The sequence below is a fragment of the Lynx canadensis genome, chromosome A1, assembly GCF_007474595.2.
Source record: "Lynx canadensis isolate LIC74 chromosome A1, mLynCan4.pri.v2, whole genome shotgun sequence".
Taxonomy (NCBI): domain Eukaryota; kingdom Metazoa; phylum Chordata; class Mammalia; order Carnivora; family Felidae; genus Lynx; species Lynx canadensis.
Genome location: NC_044303.2, coordinates 36,377,117 through 36,392,927, shown reverse-complemented (window position 1 = coordinate 36,392,927; position 15,811 = coordinate 36,377,117). Strand labels below are relative to the sequence as shown.

General features: G+C 34.7%; 1 protein-coding gene across 1 annotated transcript in view; it reads right to left on the bottom strand.

The window, feature by feature from the left end:
* TDRD3 (tudor domain containing 3) overlaps positions 1-15,811 on the bottom strand; it is a 162,230-nt gene that overhangs the window by 80,079 nt on the left and 66,340 nt on the right. The window contains exons 4-5 of the mRNA XM_030311878.1: positions 4,998-5,158; positions 415-556 (exon numbers count right to left, since the gene is read on the bottom strand). Of these exons, the coding sequence (XP_030167738.1) occupies positions 415-556; positions 4,998-5,158 (303 nt within the window). The remainder of the gene's footprint in view (positions 1-414; positions 557-4,997; positions 5,159-15,811) is intronic.

The following is a 15,811-nucleotide window of genomic DNA, read 5'->3' as shown; positions in this document are numbered from 1 at the left end:
AAACAACTTGCTTTCAGTTGTACATATGCGTGTTTGTAGCTGAGACAAACAGACATACGTTATATTCATATATATTCACAAATATTTGGTTTTTGCAGAATTACACACAAATACATTACACATAGTTTATAACTGGTATTGGGAATTTTGAAAACTTGTCAGTAAAGAATTACTTTTAAAAATATGTAATAAAATGTAGCAAATACTGAAAAATGACATCTTCAGAAGACTATGCTAATCAAAGGTAGTTTTCTATAAAGATCACTGTTTTCCGTTCACTGTTTTCCATTCTATTCAACTCTGACACAAAAGACTAATTTTACTTTTTACTGTGGGAAGATCTTAAAACACAGAATACATTAAAAAGAGTATAGTTTTTTAAAGTTCAAGCCATTTTTCTTAGTTTACACTTACTCTCTGTAACTCCCACTTCTCAATAAGGTGTTCTACTTCACCGCCAAGAACTGTGGTGTTTGAGTCATTCAAGAGCAGGAATCCATTTTTTATATCCACGATGCCTGAGAGCTTCACTTTAGTTCCAGGTGGTGTGTTCAGGCTAAATCAAGGAAAAAAGAAAAAGAGTTAAAATACATTGGCACTCCTTCCCCAAACTGGAATTCAGTCCTGAACCTGGTCAAGTTCTTCAAAACACACTCATTGAGAAACTTTTTTTCAGGAGACTGGCTACATAGTCTCAAGCACTTAGGATGAATCAGAAAACCAGACCAAAATGGCTTAACATTGTTCACATTTTTTAAAGTTCAGGATATTCACCGTGTGCTGATAGAGGCAACAGCAAAATCAGTGAAAGTGTTGATATCATTGGTCTGTTTTGAAAAAAGATGGTTGTTAGAACAGGTATTAACAAGAAGGAATACAATATGTCTGTTTTTAAAGCCTCAAAGATCCTATACAGAGTAAGATATTATCTGATAAAAATTATTCTGAGGATCCCAAGCTCTGTCACTCTGTCATCCCACGTAACTTACAGAACAAAGAGTCATGAATAGCCTTGCCTAACCTAACCCTTAAGTAGAGAGTTCTGTGGTATTAAGTATAGTAAACTAAAGACAATATTTATCAGCACAACTGAATACAGTGACACTAAGTGAAGACGTTTTTCCCAACTTCAGGTAAACAACAGATCCAGATTTTCATAATTCTGTATCATCATTTAGGGATTAAAAACAAAGTTCTAAGTACAGGATGCTGTACTCTTTACTTTAAAGAAACTGCTATAATTACTGAATTATATCATTTACATAAAACTTATTTTTCAGGGTGCCTGGGTGGCTCAGTCGGTTAAGCGTCCAACTTTGGCTCAGGTCATGATCTCACAGTTCACCGGGCTCTGTGCTGACAGCTCAGGGCCTGGAGCCTGCTTTGGATTCTGTCTCCCTCTCTTTCTCTGCACCTTCCCTGCTCGTGCTCTCTTTGTCTCTCTCTCTCTCTCTCAAAAATAAACATTAAAAAAAAAACAAAAAACACTTATTTTCAAAACCATTTTTAGCCAATAATTTGTTACAAATTGGTAAAATTAGAAAATGTAATGAAAATGTAGAAACATAAATTAGCAGAAAAAAAACTACGTAAGAACTTAAAAAACAACCGGATGCAAATTACAGGGACATTTAAGTTGTGGTACAATAATTTAAAACTAAAAGCTAATTTTAAAACAAATGATAAACTACTTTTTGTATAAAATGACTGTACCTTTCTTAAACTTTCCTTAATAGGTTAAGATGGAAAAACTGTCAAATTATTTGAAGATGGACTTACAATTTCATTAGGATAAATGATAAAAAGTCCCATTCACCACATTAAATGATAGCTCTAGTCCCAAAAAGGATAAATAGGTGCTAAAATTTTAATATAATTTTTACTACATCACCTTTAAGGCCCTAAGTAACTCTTATTCAGAGAGTACATTTTGGTTTAATTACTATTTTTATTGGCACCCCAAAGTGCTTTTACTCTCTTTTCAATGCAATTTTTAAAAAAGCAAAACAAGATAAAAAACAAAAACAGTGAGAAGCATGTGTTTAAAAGTTCAAGCCATTCAGGAGGTAGGATAAAAAAATTGGAAAAAAAAAGCAAAAAAAAGCACCCCAGAGAAATGCAATGTCCACTGGAGGAACCCAGTCAGTACCAGATCCCAGTGTACCTTCTCTAGTGAGTTATTCTCCTTTTTTTGAGATAACCACTAACCACACTTACTTTGAAAAATGTCTTCAAATGTTCACACGTAAGAACAGTTCTGAAGACTGTTGCTTTTACAGCCACAAAAGTAGACAGACATACTACTTCAATGATGGGTCAATGAGCAAGTGGTAGTATTTATTTTCAATTGTCAAACTGCAATAAATTCAACAAAAGACAGAGGGCAACATAAGGGACCCTTCTCTCTGGATAATCTTGTGTTTTCATTTACCTCAGAGAAATACACAGCAGTAAAATCAGAGAAGGAGCCATTACATGGCAAGTCTTCCTGAGTCATCTGTGAACTCCCTTGTAGGGAGTCTGACTGAATTTGTCAAAAGAAGAGAGGCTGTCTTTCTCCAGAGAAACAGGAAACCTACTCTTCAAAATGACAACATAATCACAAAATCAATAAAACCCAATTTATATATGAAAATCAATATTTCAGACAAACATATATCTCCTAAGGAAGGAACTTCCTTTACCAGAGGCAGGTACAGATTGAAGGGGGGAAAAAAGAAGAGAAATTAATGAGCATGGCATAGAAGGCCTCCACCTACCACATTTCTGCCTACATACCACCATCTCAAATCATGTAAGCTCTTCCAAATGGAACTTTTCACTCATTTGTTTTCAGGACACCATGTCTCTACATGTGCCATTCCCCCTCTCACCTCTCTTAAAACACCTATTCATATTTTAAGTCTCATTTCTGGCTCCCCCAAGTAGAGTTAAATTTCTATACTCCTACCTTTCAGTTGATATATACTTATTATAACTTGCCTGCCTACGTGCCTACCTCTTTAGCAGAGGAGCTACTGGAGGCAAAATCTAAACTTTTTTTTTTTTTTACCTTTGTACCTCCACTCATTTAGGAGAGGAGTATGGTCTAGGAGTTTACATTAAGTGAAAAAGCTCACAAGACCCAGAACAGCAAACATGAGCATATAAAATGACATAGTAAATGCCCAATGAAAACCGCCACCTCATAAAATTGCTCAAAGTGAACTAATGGGGACACTGAAGATAAAGTCCTTCTCAGTGCTTTTATCCATTCCAACAAATATGACTCTAAAAGCCTTTCACAGAAACATGAGCAGAACAGTGAAACTGGACTCCCAACTCACAACCCTCACAAAAATTAACTCAAAATGCACCAAAGACTTAAACATGAAACCTGCTACCATAAAGCTCCTACAAGAAAACGCAGGGAAGAAGCTTATCAGTAATGGTCTTGGCAATGATTTTTTTGGAGAGGACACCCAAAGCACAAAAACAAAAGCAAAAATCAACAAATGGGTTTGATAACTCAAAAGCTTCTACACAGCAAAAAAACAACAAAATCAAAAAACATACAGAATCGGAGATAATTTTTGCAAACTATATATTGGATGAGGGGTTAATATCCAAAATATATGAAGAATTCTGTCAACATAATAAAAAACAATCTGGTTAAAAAATGAGAAGAACAGACATTTTTCCAAAGAGGACATCAAAATGACCAACAGTCACGTAAAACATGCTCAACATTACTATTCATCAGGGAAATGCCAATCAAAACCACAAAGAGGTATCACCTCACACCTCTTAGAATGGTTATCATCAAGAACACAAAAGACAACAGATGTTAGTGAGGATGTGGTGAAAAGCGAACTTTTATACATTGTTGGTAGAAATGTAAATTGGTCCAACCACTATGGAAAACAATATGGAGATTCCTCAAAAATTAAATTAGATCTACCATACAATCCAGCCATCCCACCTTTGGGTATACACCTGAAGGGAATGAAAACAGGATTTCGACTACAAATATGTACTCCCATGTCTATTGCAACATTATCCACAATCTGGAAACAACTAAAATGAATGGATAATAAAGATGTGGTACATATACACAATGGAATATTATTCAGCATGAGAAAGGAGAATATTCTGCTATTTGCAACAACATGAATGGACCTTGGACATATTATGCTAAGCAAGATAATTCAGACAGAGAAAGACTGTGTATCATTTACATGTAGAACCCAAATAAGTTATACCTGTAAGAAGAGAATAAAATAGTGGCCACCAGGGAATGGCAGAGAGGGATAAGATTAATGGTATTTAAGGGCACAAACTTGTAATGAGTAGTATATAAGCCACAGAAATCTGATACACAGTATAATGAACACAGACAATAGTATTATACTATAATTATGTATTGTAATAAATTCTGTTATGTTATCAATCATAATACATAAGTGTATCAAAGTAACATGCTGTACAATTAAACTTACACAATGTTATACATCAACTTTATTCAAATAAAAATAAAAACTTCTCATAAAAATAGCCAAAAGAGGGATTTGGAAAATTGTTCCTTATGAAGTTCCTTCTCCTCTCAGATAGTGGAGTGGCACATCTCTCTAGCTTCAATCATTTCCTAAGAAAGTTCATTCATCTATAAAACTTTTCTAGGGTGATGGACACAGCTGTCAAAGAAGAAGCAGTAATACATTCAAAGAAATTCTGTTCATTCTTAGAGATTTTTGAATGACCTAAAATTTACTGAAAAAAACTCTCCATACAAAAACAACTTAATTTGTTTTTATAATTAACATTTAAGGAAGGAGGAAGTAAATCCATTCCTATTTTCCTATACAGATAAAGCAGAAATACAAACACTCGTTAATATCTTCTGAAAAACTGTAACATGAACTTAAGAGTTCATTTCTTCTTTCCAAAATTTGTAAAACAAAATCCATTTTGAATAGCACCTTCAAACACTGTGAGAAATATACAAAATAAAGTTTCACCTTATTTTGGACATAAAACTAAATTCAACAGCGGTGCAACTTATATGACCATCAGTCATCTGCAAACGCAGCATTCTTGGTGCAGCCTGAGATTCCTCGTTGTCCTTTGGTGCAGAAACATTGCGAATTTTTTGAATTTGCAAAACACATGGACCTTCAAGCTGTCAAAACACAAAGGAATAAATATCACTTTCTAGCCATGGCTTTGTTTTTCATTTATTGTGTTTCTCTTTTCCTTTATCATTTATAATAATTTCAATTAAATAAGGTCAAAAGTGAAATTATATTACATACATCAGAGTTTGGGGGAGACCCTTCAGAAGGGTCTCCTGAATTCACTAATTCTGAATTCATTTTTGGAAAGTAATGAGAAAACTTTAGGAAAACAAAGTTGTGTTTCTGGATTAAAGGTGTTTAGTGTTAATAGGTGTTTTTAGTGTTATGTGCTCTAAATTATTCACATACACCTCCCCCCATCTCCTCCCATATACATTAAGGGACAATCTGAAATTAAAGCACTTGGTAATTTTTTAAGGGATATCGACTTTACAGCACCAGTTGGAAGGAATGTTTACTGTTTAAAAACATCAAGTTTAAAGTACACCCTCTTCTGGCATTAATGAAGAATACAAAATTCCAAAATTTAAACCATATAAAGTTCAAGAAGTGTAGACTATACCTGACTTATTTTTGCATTGCCTTTTAAAGTATATTTAAATCTAATGCCTGGCCACATTTCAAACACAAAAATAAAATTGATGGACTAACTGCTATTGAAAATTTTATATAATAAAATACTTATGAAATAATTGGGAAATGATGGTAAAATCTGCTTACATGCCTGAAAAATAACTTTACCATAAAGTGTTATTTTCCACATTATAAAATATTATACCTTCAAGCAGTATCATACCTACAAATGGAAAAAAAAAAAAAGGCTACTTTTTTGTTACATAGTCTTTTAAGTAAAATCTTTCTGTGCACATTAATTTAATTTATATTTTCTGCAAAGAAAATGTGAAATGATTGACATTTACACTTCATTTCTCAAGTAAGCATGTCCCAAATTAACAAATTTCCGCTTCATATTTACCAGTATTTTGCCTACAGAGGAATAATTTTGATATAAATTTAGTCCCAAAGAATATAATTAGAGACAAGAGACTAAAATTTCATCCAATTTTCAGTTATAAAAAATTCCACGTTAAAACAAGTCCAAAACCCCTAACAAGTACAGATAAGCTGCTAATTCAGGATGAACTTTTTCTTCTGCTTTGTTAATGCCATTAAAATAAGGACATTTAAATTAAGCCATAGGCAGATTATTGTTATTATAACGTTCACCATTCTCTTTATTTTACTACTCTCAGTATTTTTTGCTTAGACATTGACATATATGTAGCTTGTGCTGTCCAATATGGTCCACCAACCACATGCAGCTATTAAATTTATATTTAAATTAATGAAAATTAAAAGAAATTTAAAATTAATTCTTGAGTCACATTAGCTATATTTCAAATGTTCTGCACATGGACAACACAGATATAAAGTATCCATATTACTACAAAAAGTTGTTGGACGATCAGAGATGATCTAGATTTAGGTGTTCCAAAGTGAGACTTATGCATCCAAGGGAGAGCATATCCATTGAACTGTGAGAGTAAAACATTTGCTTCTATATAATTCTTAGTAAGAAAGAAATGGAACTTTCCTAGTATTTTTTATCCAGCCTGACAAGGGCACCCTGACTCGGTCCATACGACATACAGATCACAATGCATCTTTATGGAACTGGGCAGTTCTACATCCCATGAGGGTTGAGAGAACACCTTTGCTTATTTTGTTTGTTTTCAATGTGTTGTAATAAATTGCCTCTTATTTGTATGCAGTTAAATGGATATATAGCTTATATTGCTCGCTTTTAACCTCTAATACAAAACAGACAAGTAGCTTTAAGATTCCACCAAAGAAACAAAAATTAAAGATAATGCCAATGACACAAAAATTGGGTGGGAAAATGACCATTTTGTTGATCTCATACATCCTAGCTGACCATGGGAACAAAAAGCTGGGGAATAATCAGAAGTAACACCTGTCCCCAACTCCTAATATTTCCTAGCAAGCAACAAGCTTACTTATTTGTAAAAAAATTTTTATGTTTGTTTATTTTTGAGAGAGAGAGAGACAGAACATGAGTGGGAAGGGCAGTGAGATCCGGAGACACAGAATCAGAAGTGAGCCTCAGGCTCTAAACTGTCAGCAAAGAGCCCGACACCCAGCTCAAACACATGAGCCATGAGATTACAACCTGACCCCAAGTTGGACGCTTAACCGACTGAGCCACCCAGGCGCCCCAAGTTTACTTATTTAATTACTCCAATTCTTGGCCTCTCTGGCTTTTCAGTGGATTGAATAGTGGCCCCTCCAAAACATAAATCTACCAGAACCTGTAAATGTAACCTTATTTGGGAAAAAGGCCTTTGCAAGCATAACTGAGGTCAGGATCTAAAGATGAGGCCATCCAGGGGTGCCTGGGTGTCTCAGTCGGTTAAGTGTCCGACTTTGGCTCAGGTCATGATGTCACGGTTTGTGAGTTTGAGCCCCATGTCAGGCTCTGTGCTGACAGCTCAGAGGCTGGAGCCTGCTTCGGATTGTGTGTCTCCCTCTCTCTCTCTGCCCCTCCCCCACTCGTGCTCTTTCTCTCTCAAAAATAAACATTAAAAAAAAAAATTAAAGATCAGATCATCCAGAATTAGGATGGCCTGGAAATCCAGTGATGAGTGTCCTTACAAGATAAGAGTAAATAAACACACAGTATAAATACACACAGAAAGATGCGCGGTGTAAAGGCCATGTGGAGATGGAAGGAAAAGTTGGAGGTTCACATCTATAAGGCAAGGAATGCCAAAGACTGCCCACAGCTACCAGTAGCTAGGAGAGAGGCATGAAACAGATTTTCCCTTGGAGCTTCCAAAGGAACCAAAGTTGCTGACACTCTGATTTTAGACTTCTGGCCAACAGAACAATGAGAGAATACATGTCTGTGTTTCAGGTCACCAGGTTTGTGGTAATTTTTACAGGAACGTTAGAAAACTAATACACCCCTTATGGAATGACTGACTTATCTGACCGGGAAGAAGATACTGTATACACTGGGCTCATCGTCAACTTTCTTTTTCTTGGGATCTAGTTAGGAGTCCGGAGGTGGGAGGTATTTACTCAGCATCTTCACTGGATTGGCACTATCATAAAGGAGTATTTAAGTCCTCCTGGTTTGTGGTTCAGTTAATAGGCCCGTTCGGGTCTTCCAATAAAACCACAACTTCCAAAGTAATTTTTATCAATTATAAAGTTGATATTTTGACCCACATCTCTCACTCTTTACTTCTCGATTGATTCAAAAGCTAAGTGGAAAAGGAGGTACTATTTATCAGACTCCTCTTAGAATCTCCTAAATTATACAGTCTTGTGATAATCACTTCTCAATGTGAATCATCAAGCCTTAATATCAGTGATTACATAATTCAGAAAGATTCTATAAGGAAGCCAGCAGATAAAGATTCTTTTTCATTATTATGTTCACAATATTCAGTTTACTATACTCCGTAGCAGACAAAATACAGAAGTATGGGATCTAAATAAAACACAAATAGGAGAAAACCCTGAAACTGAAATCATCTAAAGGCATCCACAAAACTGAATGAGATTTAGCCTCAGAATCTGTGTCCAACTAGTGTCAAGGGCAACTCTAAAGTGAAAAAAGAAAAAAAACATATAAATTTTAAATGAAAGTAATAAAAAGCAAAGATTAATCTTTGCCCAAGATTCCTTTAATGTCCGGTTTTCGCTTTTGCCTAAGTAATAAGGAACAAGTAAAAGAAATGACTGTGAAAAGTTTAAATAGGTAAGAAGAATTCATCATTGTCTCTCTAGGTAAAGATTTCTAATCATAATAAATGATATCAAGTATCTGCCAGAAATATTATCTAAGGCCCCCAAAAATTCACCTAGGCTTCATTCCTTTCTCTTTCTAAAAAGATGGACACCTCTGTAATCTGAACTCCTAACCAGTCATTTAAACTGATACGGAATACCAGATTTAAATGACTCCATCAGTTTACTGATCATAGTCAATAGCACTCTTGTTTATCAGTCTTTCTAAAGGCCGGATGACATGGAACAAGTTATCTACAGTCTGATCACACCTGGAAAAACTGCTGAAACTGTAATTTTTTTAGGACTCTAGAAACCATTTAAGTTTGGACAGTTTATTTTACTTACTGTGAAATATCTGGTAGCCATTTCTTTTTATAATAATATCAATTTCCTTGAGAAATAAATTTGCTCCATCAAAACCTAACAACGTTAGCATCGCATTATTGCAAAGTGAGTTAAAATTAACAGAATAAAGACAGTTCCATCCTCCAGAGTCCTTTTAAGTACTTAAAATCACAATTCATTTCATTTTTTATCACTACTTCCAAAGTTTCAATAAGATTTTCTAGGGGTCATTTTTTTCCCCTTCACTTTTATCTAGAGAAGTTTTTGGCTAGACTACTCACATCTCTACCGTAGGGTCCAAGCAACTGAGCAAATGATTCCAGAAAACTGCCTTGAAAGAAGAAATAGTGGTTCTGCTTTACCTTCTTTAAAAGCCTGAAGGACAGGCTTTAAATAGCATTTACGATGCTCTCTTTCTTAACCTACTTCTTTGCCTTAAAATCATTAATATCTTAATACCATTTCAACAAAATTTATTTTAATAAACACAAGGGTAGGGCAGGAAAAGAGCAGAGGGGATAAAAGTATGCTTTGTCACACTCTGTCCCATTATAAGGATAATATCAGACTCAAGAAACTAGAGTGAAAGACAACTTTTTATAATGTTAGAAATTTTAGAACATTCCTCACACCATCCATTCAGGCATCTATGGTAAGTCTCAATTTGGAGGGCATTTTCCTCCAGAGAATATCTATGTTTGCTTCTGGTAGTAATGGCATTGCAGCTGAGAGAGCCTCAACTCCAGGCTAGTGAAAACGTAGCAAAATTAACCTTAGCCAAAACCTCAATGCACTGTAAATTAGTAGTACCCCCACTAGCTCCACATGTCCCTTCTAGAAGAAAGCACTGCTGATTCAGGTGCCCAGGATTCCCATATAAAAAGATCAAGAAACATGAAGTCACAAGAAAATATCAAGAGACTCACAAAGAAACAAGCCACAAAGCATGAGAATCATAAAAAAATAATAATAATAAAGAAACAAATTTAAGTTTCTAAGGCCTGGAGAATTTGGAATTAATCAAAAACAGACTATAAAATAATAAGCCTGTCTAGAAAATTTATACAGAGTTGTGAACCTAACAACTAGGGAATAAATATTCTTCTCAAGCAAACATACAATATTCACAAATATATATCAAGCTATAATATAAGCCTCTAGGAAATTTCAAATATAGCTCTCAGTTCAAGTTCTCTGATCAAAATATAACTAAATGAGAAATCAGTAACAAAAAGAAAGACAAGGACTCCTGGATGGCTCCATTGATTAAGCATCTAACTCTTGATTTTGGCTCAGGTCATGATTTCAGGGTTTGTATGATTCAGCCCTGCATTGGGCTCCACGTTGACAGTGTGGAGTCTGCTTAGGATTCTCTCTCTCCTCTCTCTGCCCCTCCTCCCATCCCCCTCTCAAAATAAATAAATAAACTTAAAAAAAAAGACAAATGATAATATTTTATGATTAAAACAGGCAAAGAATATATCTTAATATAAACTGAAAAATGTTTAGAACTGAATGATTATGAAAATAGCACGTATAAAACCTCTGGGATGTAGCTAAGGCAGTGAGGGGAGAAAAAATTAATAGCTTACATTAGAAAAGAGAAAAGAAAGTGAGCTAAACTAATAAGCTATGAAAAAGAACAACAGAATGAGCTATACCAAGGTAGAAGAAGATAATAAAGAGAAACTAATGAAATAGCAAACAAAAATACAAGCTTAGCAAAAACTAATGAAACTACTACTTAGCAAGACTGATCAAGAAGCAGAGAGTAAAGATTCAAATCAATGATTTAAGAAAAAATAATATAAACATCAATATACTTTCATTAGCAGTGAAAAAATAAAACTATGCATAGCAGTCTAAATGTGCATCAATTTGTGAATGAAAAGAAAAAAAGTGGTCTATCCATACAATGGAATACTATTCAGCAATAAACAGGAACAAACTACTGACACATTAACCTCAAAAACATATTAAGTGAAAGAAGCCAGATACAAGAGAGTACGAGTGGTGTGATTCCACTCATGTGAAATGTCAACAAAAGGCAAATTTATAAAGAAAACAAAAAATAGAGAGAGATATAGTATTAAGAACATTAAGTACAAGGTAGCAGAATTTAAAGTCAGTGTACAATTATCAAAGAGAAAAAAACTAATCTTTAAAAAAAACCACTTTATAGCAATAAAAATAAAATACTCCAGGAATAAAGCTTACAAATGATACAAGACCTGTATACTTTTAATAAATTATAAAACTATGGAAAAGCTAAGTAAGTGAAGAGATACATCTAGGAATGTGCTAGAGGCAGCTTGTCCCAGTTTACAAGAGCCTTTGATGCACATTTCTTCCCAATTCTGGCATCAATGGTTTCATGGTGTAGCTTATAACCAGCCATGATAGTAATATGTTTGCTACAAAAAGTAGCAAATGCTACAGATTAGGGCTTTTTTCTTCTCTTGACAGAGGCAACTTATAAACCCTTCACTGGTAATATAATACCATAAAGATGTCAACTGTCTTTAAAAGCTCATCTGCAAGGGCAATTCAATTTCAATCAAAACCCCAACATATTTTCAGAAACTTGATCATTTGATTCTCAAGTTTATATGGGGGTGGGCATGGGCAGGGAAAGAATAGCCTAAGGGAGAATAACATATTTTAAAATCACAAGATTAGAAAAAAATTGATAATTTCAAGTCACAAATGATGCAGATTAATGGTATCTCCCATACACTACTGAAGTTAAGATAAATCTGGCAAAACCATTCTGAAAAATTATTTGGCATAATCTTATAAAGTCAAACATTTGCTTAGCTCTAGCACATAATAATCCAATCCCTGGTTATGTTCCCCAAAGAAACTCACATACATGCATCAGGAAAAATATATAAATTTGTTCCTAGAAGTAGTTCATCTATTATCAAAAGAAGAAGAAAAGCACCTAAATATCCATCAATAGAAGAATGAATAAGTAAACTGAGGTATATTTACACAGTTTATGTTACACAGAAGAGAAAACAAATGAATAATAGTCATGTGCAACACGGACACCTATTAGAAATACAACACTGAATGATGAAAGCAGACAATATGTTATCATTTTATAAAGCCTAAAAACAAAACCACATATTGTTTAGGAATATTTTTAAAAGTCACGTAAAACTGAACTCCATTTCTTGGTGTGGGAGGGAGGAAGCGCCAGGGCACATAAAGTAGGCAGGGTGGTACTTTAATGTTCTAGCTCCTATATCAGGCTGAGGCTTCACAGGTACTCACATCATTATTAAGCTTTAAAACATATATGTTTGTAAATATCAAATACTACCTTAAAATAGTTAAATAATGTACATGATGTTCTGAAATTAAGACACCGCGTAGTCCACAGAAATGTCAGGAGGATGAAAGAACTGGGTCTGCCGCCCACCCAGCAGAAAAAACCACTCACAGTCAAACCACAGAACTGGTCTGGGGGCAGGGGTGTGTCAGTAAAAGAGTTCTGGGACGGGTGGGGGGGAGACGAGAAGCCTTAGTGTTGGTGGCATTTGCCAGTGACTGATTTCAAGTACCAACTAGATGTCACTGAACTCTAAACTGGGAAGACAAGCTGATAATCGGCGTTTAGGAACTGTTAAGGAGCTGGACCCTGCACATTGCAAGCATCACCCTACATGACTCGTCCCTTCAGTCTCACCGGCCCTGGACGCTTACCTCAGCACTTCTGCCGCTGTTACCCCAGAGACTCAGCCTTGCTGTAGCTTCTACTCCCGGCAGAGAGCATTTGCCACAGTTCCGGCTTAGTTGTGTGATTAGCCCAAGCCCAGAGCAGCTCACCTGACGAGTAGAGCTGAGGTACGTATGCATAGCATAGTTGCAAGGGAGGCTGGGGAAAAACTATTTCCAATTTTCTTCTTCTCCACCACCAAGACTCTAAAGATGGGAAATTCCTCCCCCCCCGCCCCAACACAGGAAAAGAACTCAGGTTCTAGGAATCATAAACATCCACTACACTTATCTTACCAGTCAAGATTTTGTCAAGCTCTATTTTTTACAGTTTGTACAATAAAATAGGTTTTTAATTGTTCAAAAATTTCCAAACAGAAATAATACTGAATATACAGAAATAATACTGAATAATACTGAATATACATATGTATATACATGTATATATATATATACATATACATGTGTGTGTGTTTGTGTGTATACACCCTACCCTAAGATTTTAAATATGTCCCCAAATGAGGATCTGCTCACTATTACCTCATTGAAAATCACATCTAAGACCTAATAGTCTAGCAAGAAAAGCAACCTCCCCGCCTCACCAAGCTGAGACAGCTGCCTCTTCATCATGGGTACTTCTGACCTAGCATGTGTTTTACATTAACACTGAGGTTTCTTCATCTCTCATTAGGCTGTTTGCTCCAACAAGGCATGGGCTGTCCTGTTAATCTCTGCATCCCTTGAATTTATTAGCACAAACACAACATTCAAAACTCCTTGATAAATAAAGTATTTCCCTGTGTTTTTACAATAATTTACCTCCAGATCTATAAAGTATGTTAGGATCACTGTGTATCTTAAATGAGAAAACTGAGAGCAGAGGGTAATGTACTCTGCCAGAGGTCACTCAGCTAGTAAGAGGCAGAATTAGAATTCAAATGTGGATCTGTCTTACACCAAAGTCTGTCATCTTTCTATTACATGTTCCAAAACTACAACATTTGTTACATAGAGAAGCATATATAGGTATAAAGGGCAATGGAAATGTTAATGCTTAAAAATGAATTCTGCTCAAAAGGGGTCAAGAAAATTAGGAGATACGTGGCATCTGAGTGAGGATTTGAAGAATAAACAGCAGTTTGGCTGGCCGGTGAGGGGAAGACATTGTGTTTACATGGCAATATGAAGGTGCTATAAAAGGTGCTGATGAAAAATAGCTTTCGAAGGTAGTCCCTCATCCTTATCTCAAAATTTTCAAGTGATATTCACATACAGCAAGAGTGTAAATGTAAGAAATAATAATAGTAATGAGCAAAAAAAAACCCCTTTCTGAATCATAAATATGGTGATATTTACTAGAAGATCGAAAAGTTTCTACCTCTTAGAAATTTAAAAAACAGGATATTATAAAAGCCTGTTAAGTGAGAAATAGACATAATCTTGAATAGGTTTTCCCAAACTTGAGATCCCCTGCAAAAAGCATCAATTTATACATCAAAGTACAGCACAGAACATGATTTCTCTTACATTCAGAGCAATTACAGCAAATGAAACATGAGGAAAACATTGCAGGACTCCCAGTCCAAAGTAACCCTTCTACTAGTGTATCATTTCCCTATTTCCACACGTCTATCCTTCACCTGGTTAGCTTTTTGTTCTCTGGGAGAATTAGGAAAAAAAAAAAAGTAAAGTGAACAGAGTATGTGGCTAATATATATTGTTTTATGCAGTCGTTTTTAAACTCCACAGTTCTATTAATAATTGCCAATGAGCACTTGTATTTATTTATTTTATTTATTTACTAAGCTTTATTGCATAGTAAAATCAATGTTTCAGAGTAATCCACTGTTCTGAAAAATAAACGTGTATGCTTAATTTTAATAACTCATTAGAAGGAACACTGACAAACTGTATTATTAGCACAGAATAAATTAACATACATAAAACATGATACAATTTTATTTAAATTAAAACTTAAAAACTTTTTTCAATTATTTTTCTTTTTAAAAACATCTAATTTTCTAGGCTACTGGGAAGAGGGCATTCACTTTGAATTTTAAGGCAGTGAAGCCATCTTGTGGTTGATGTTGGTATTGCTAAAGCTTTGAGACAGTCCATCCATTTGTAAAATCAGGTCTTTACCCACAGTTTCATGTTTAAAAAGGCACGTACAACCAGTCGTTTCTAAAACTTAGAAGAAAAAAATAAACGCAGACCTGAAAGCCTTTCCTTTTTAGGGTTCCACAATAATGCATAATGTCATCACATAGCTGGACTGGTAACAAAGCATTTTTACATTAACATATATTTTATAATTCTATTTATATACTTTGGTTCAGAGGCATAAACTATGAAAATGATTACTGTAAAACATTAAGCTTAAAAAATATTAAAAATACGAAACAGTTTTGTAGAAAGAATGGTTTTACTTTTTTTTTTTTTTTACACTTTGTTCCATGATTTTTAGACTATAAGCCACTAGGTTCAAGACTTTATATCTAAGAAATGCAAAGCCTACCGTGAACCACTCAGTAAAGAAGTTGCAAAAGATGGTTTCCCCGCCACAGTTCCCTCCACTCTCACAATCCTTATGGCCTAAAGCTCAAACATAAACTGTTTGTGGGAAGTTAAGCATATGCTTATAACTATGCAAATAGATGATCTATTTGGATGATCACTGGACAACCCAGCTCTTGTATTCATTCATTCCTTTTTTAATATAAAAGATAACTAAAAAATAGTATTATAACAAAATCTAACATGTGTAAAAAACAGATTATTTATTCAAATACTCTGCTTACTAACTATTG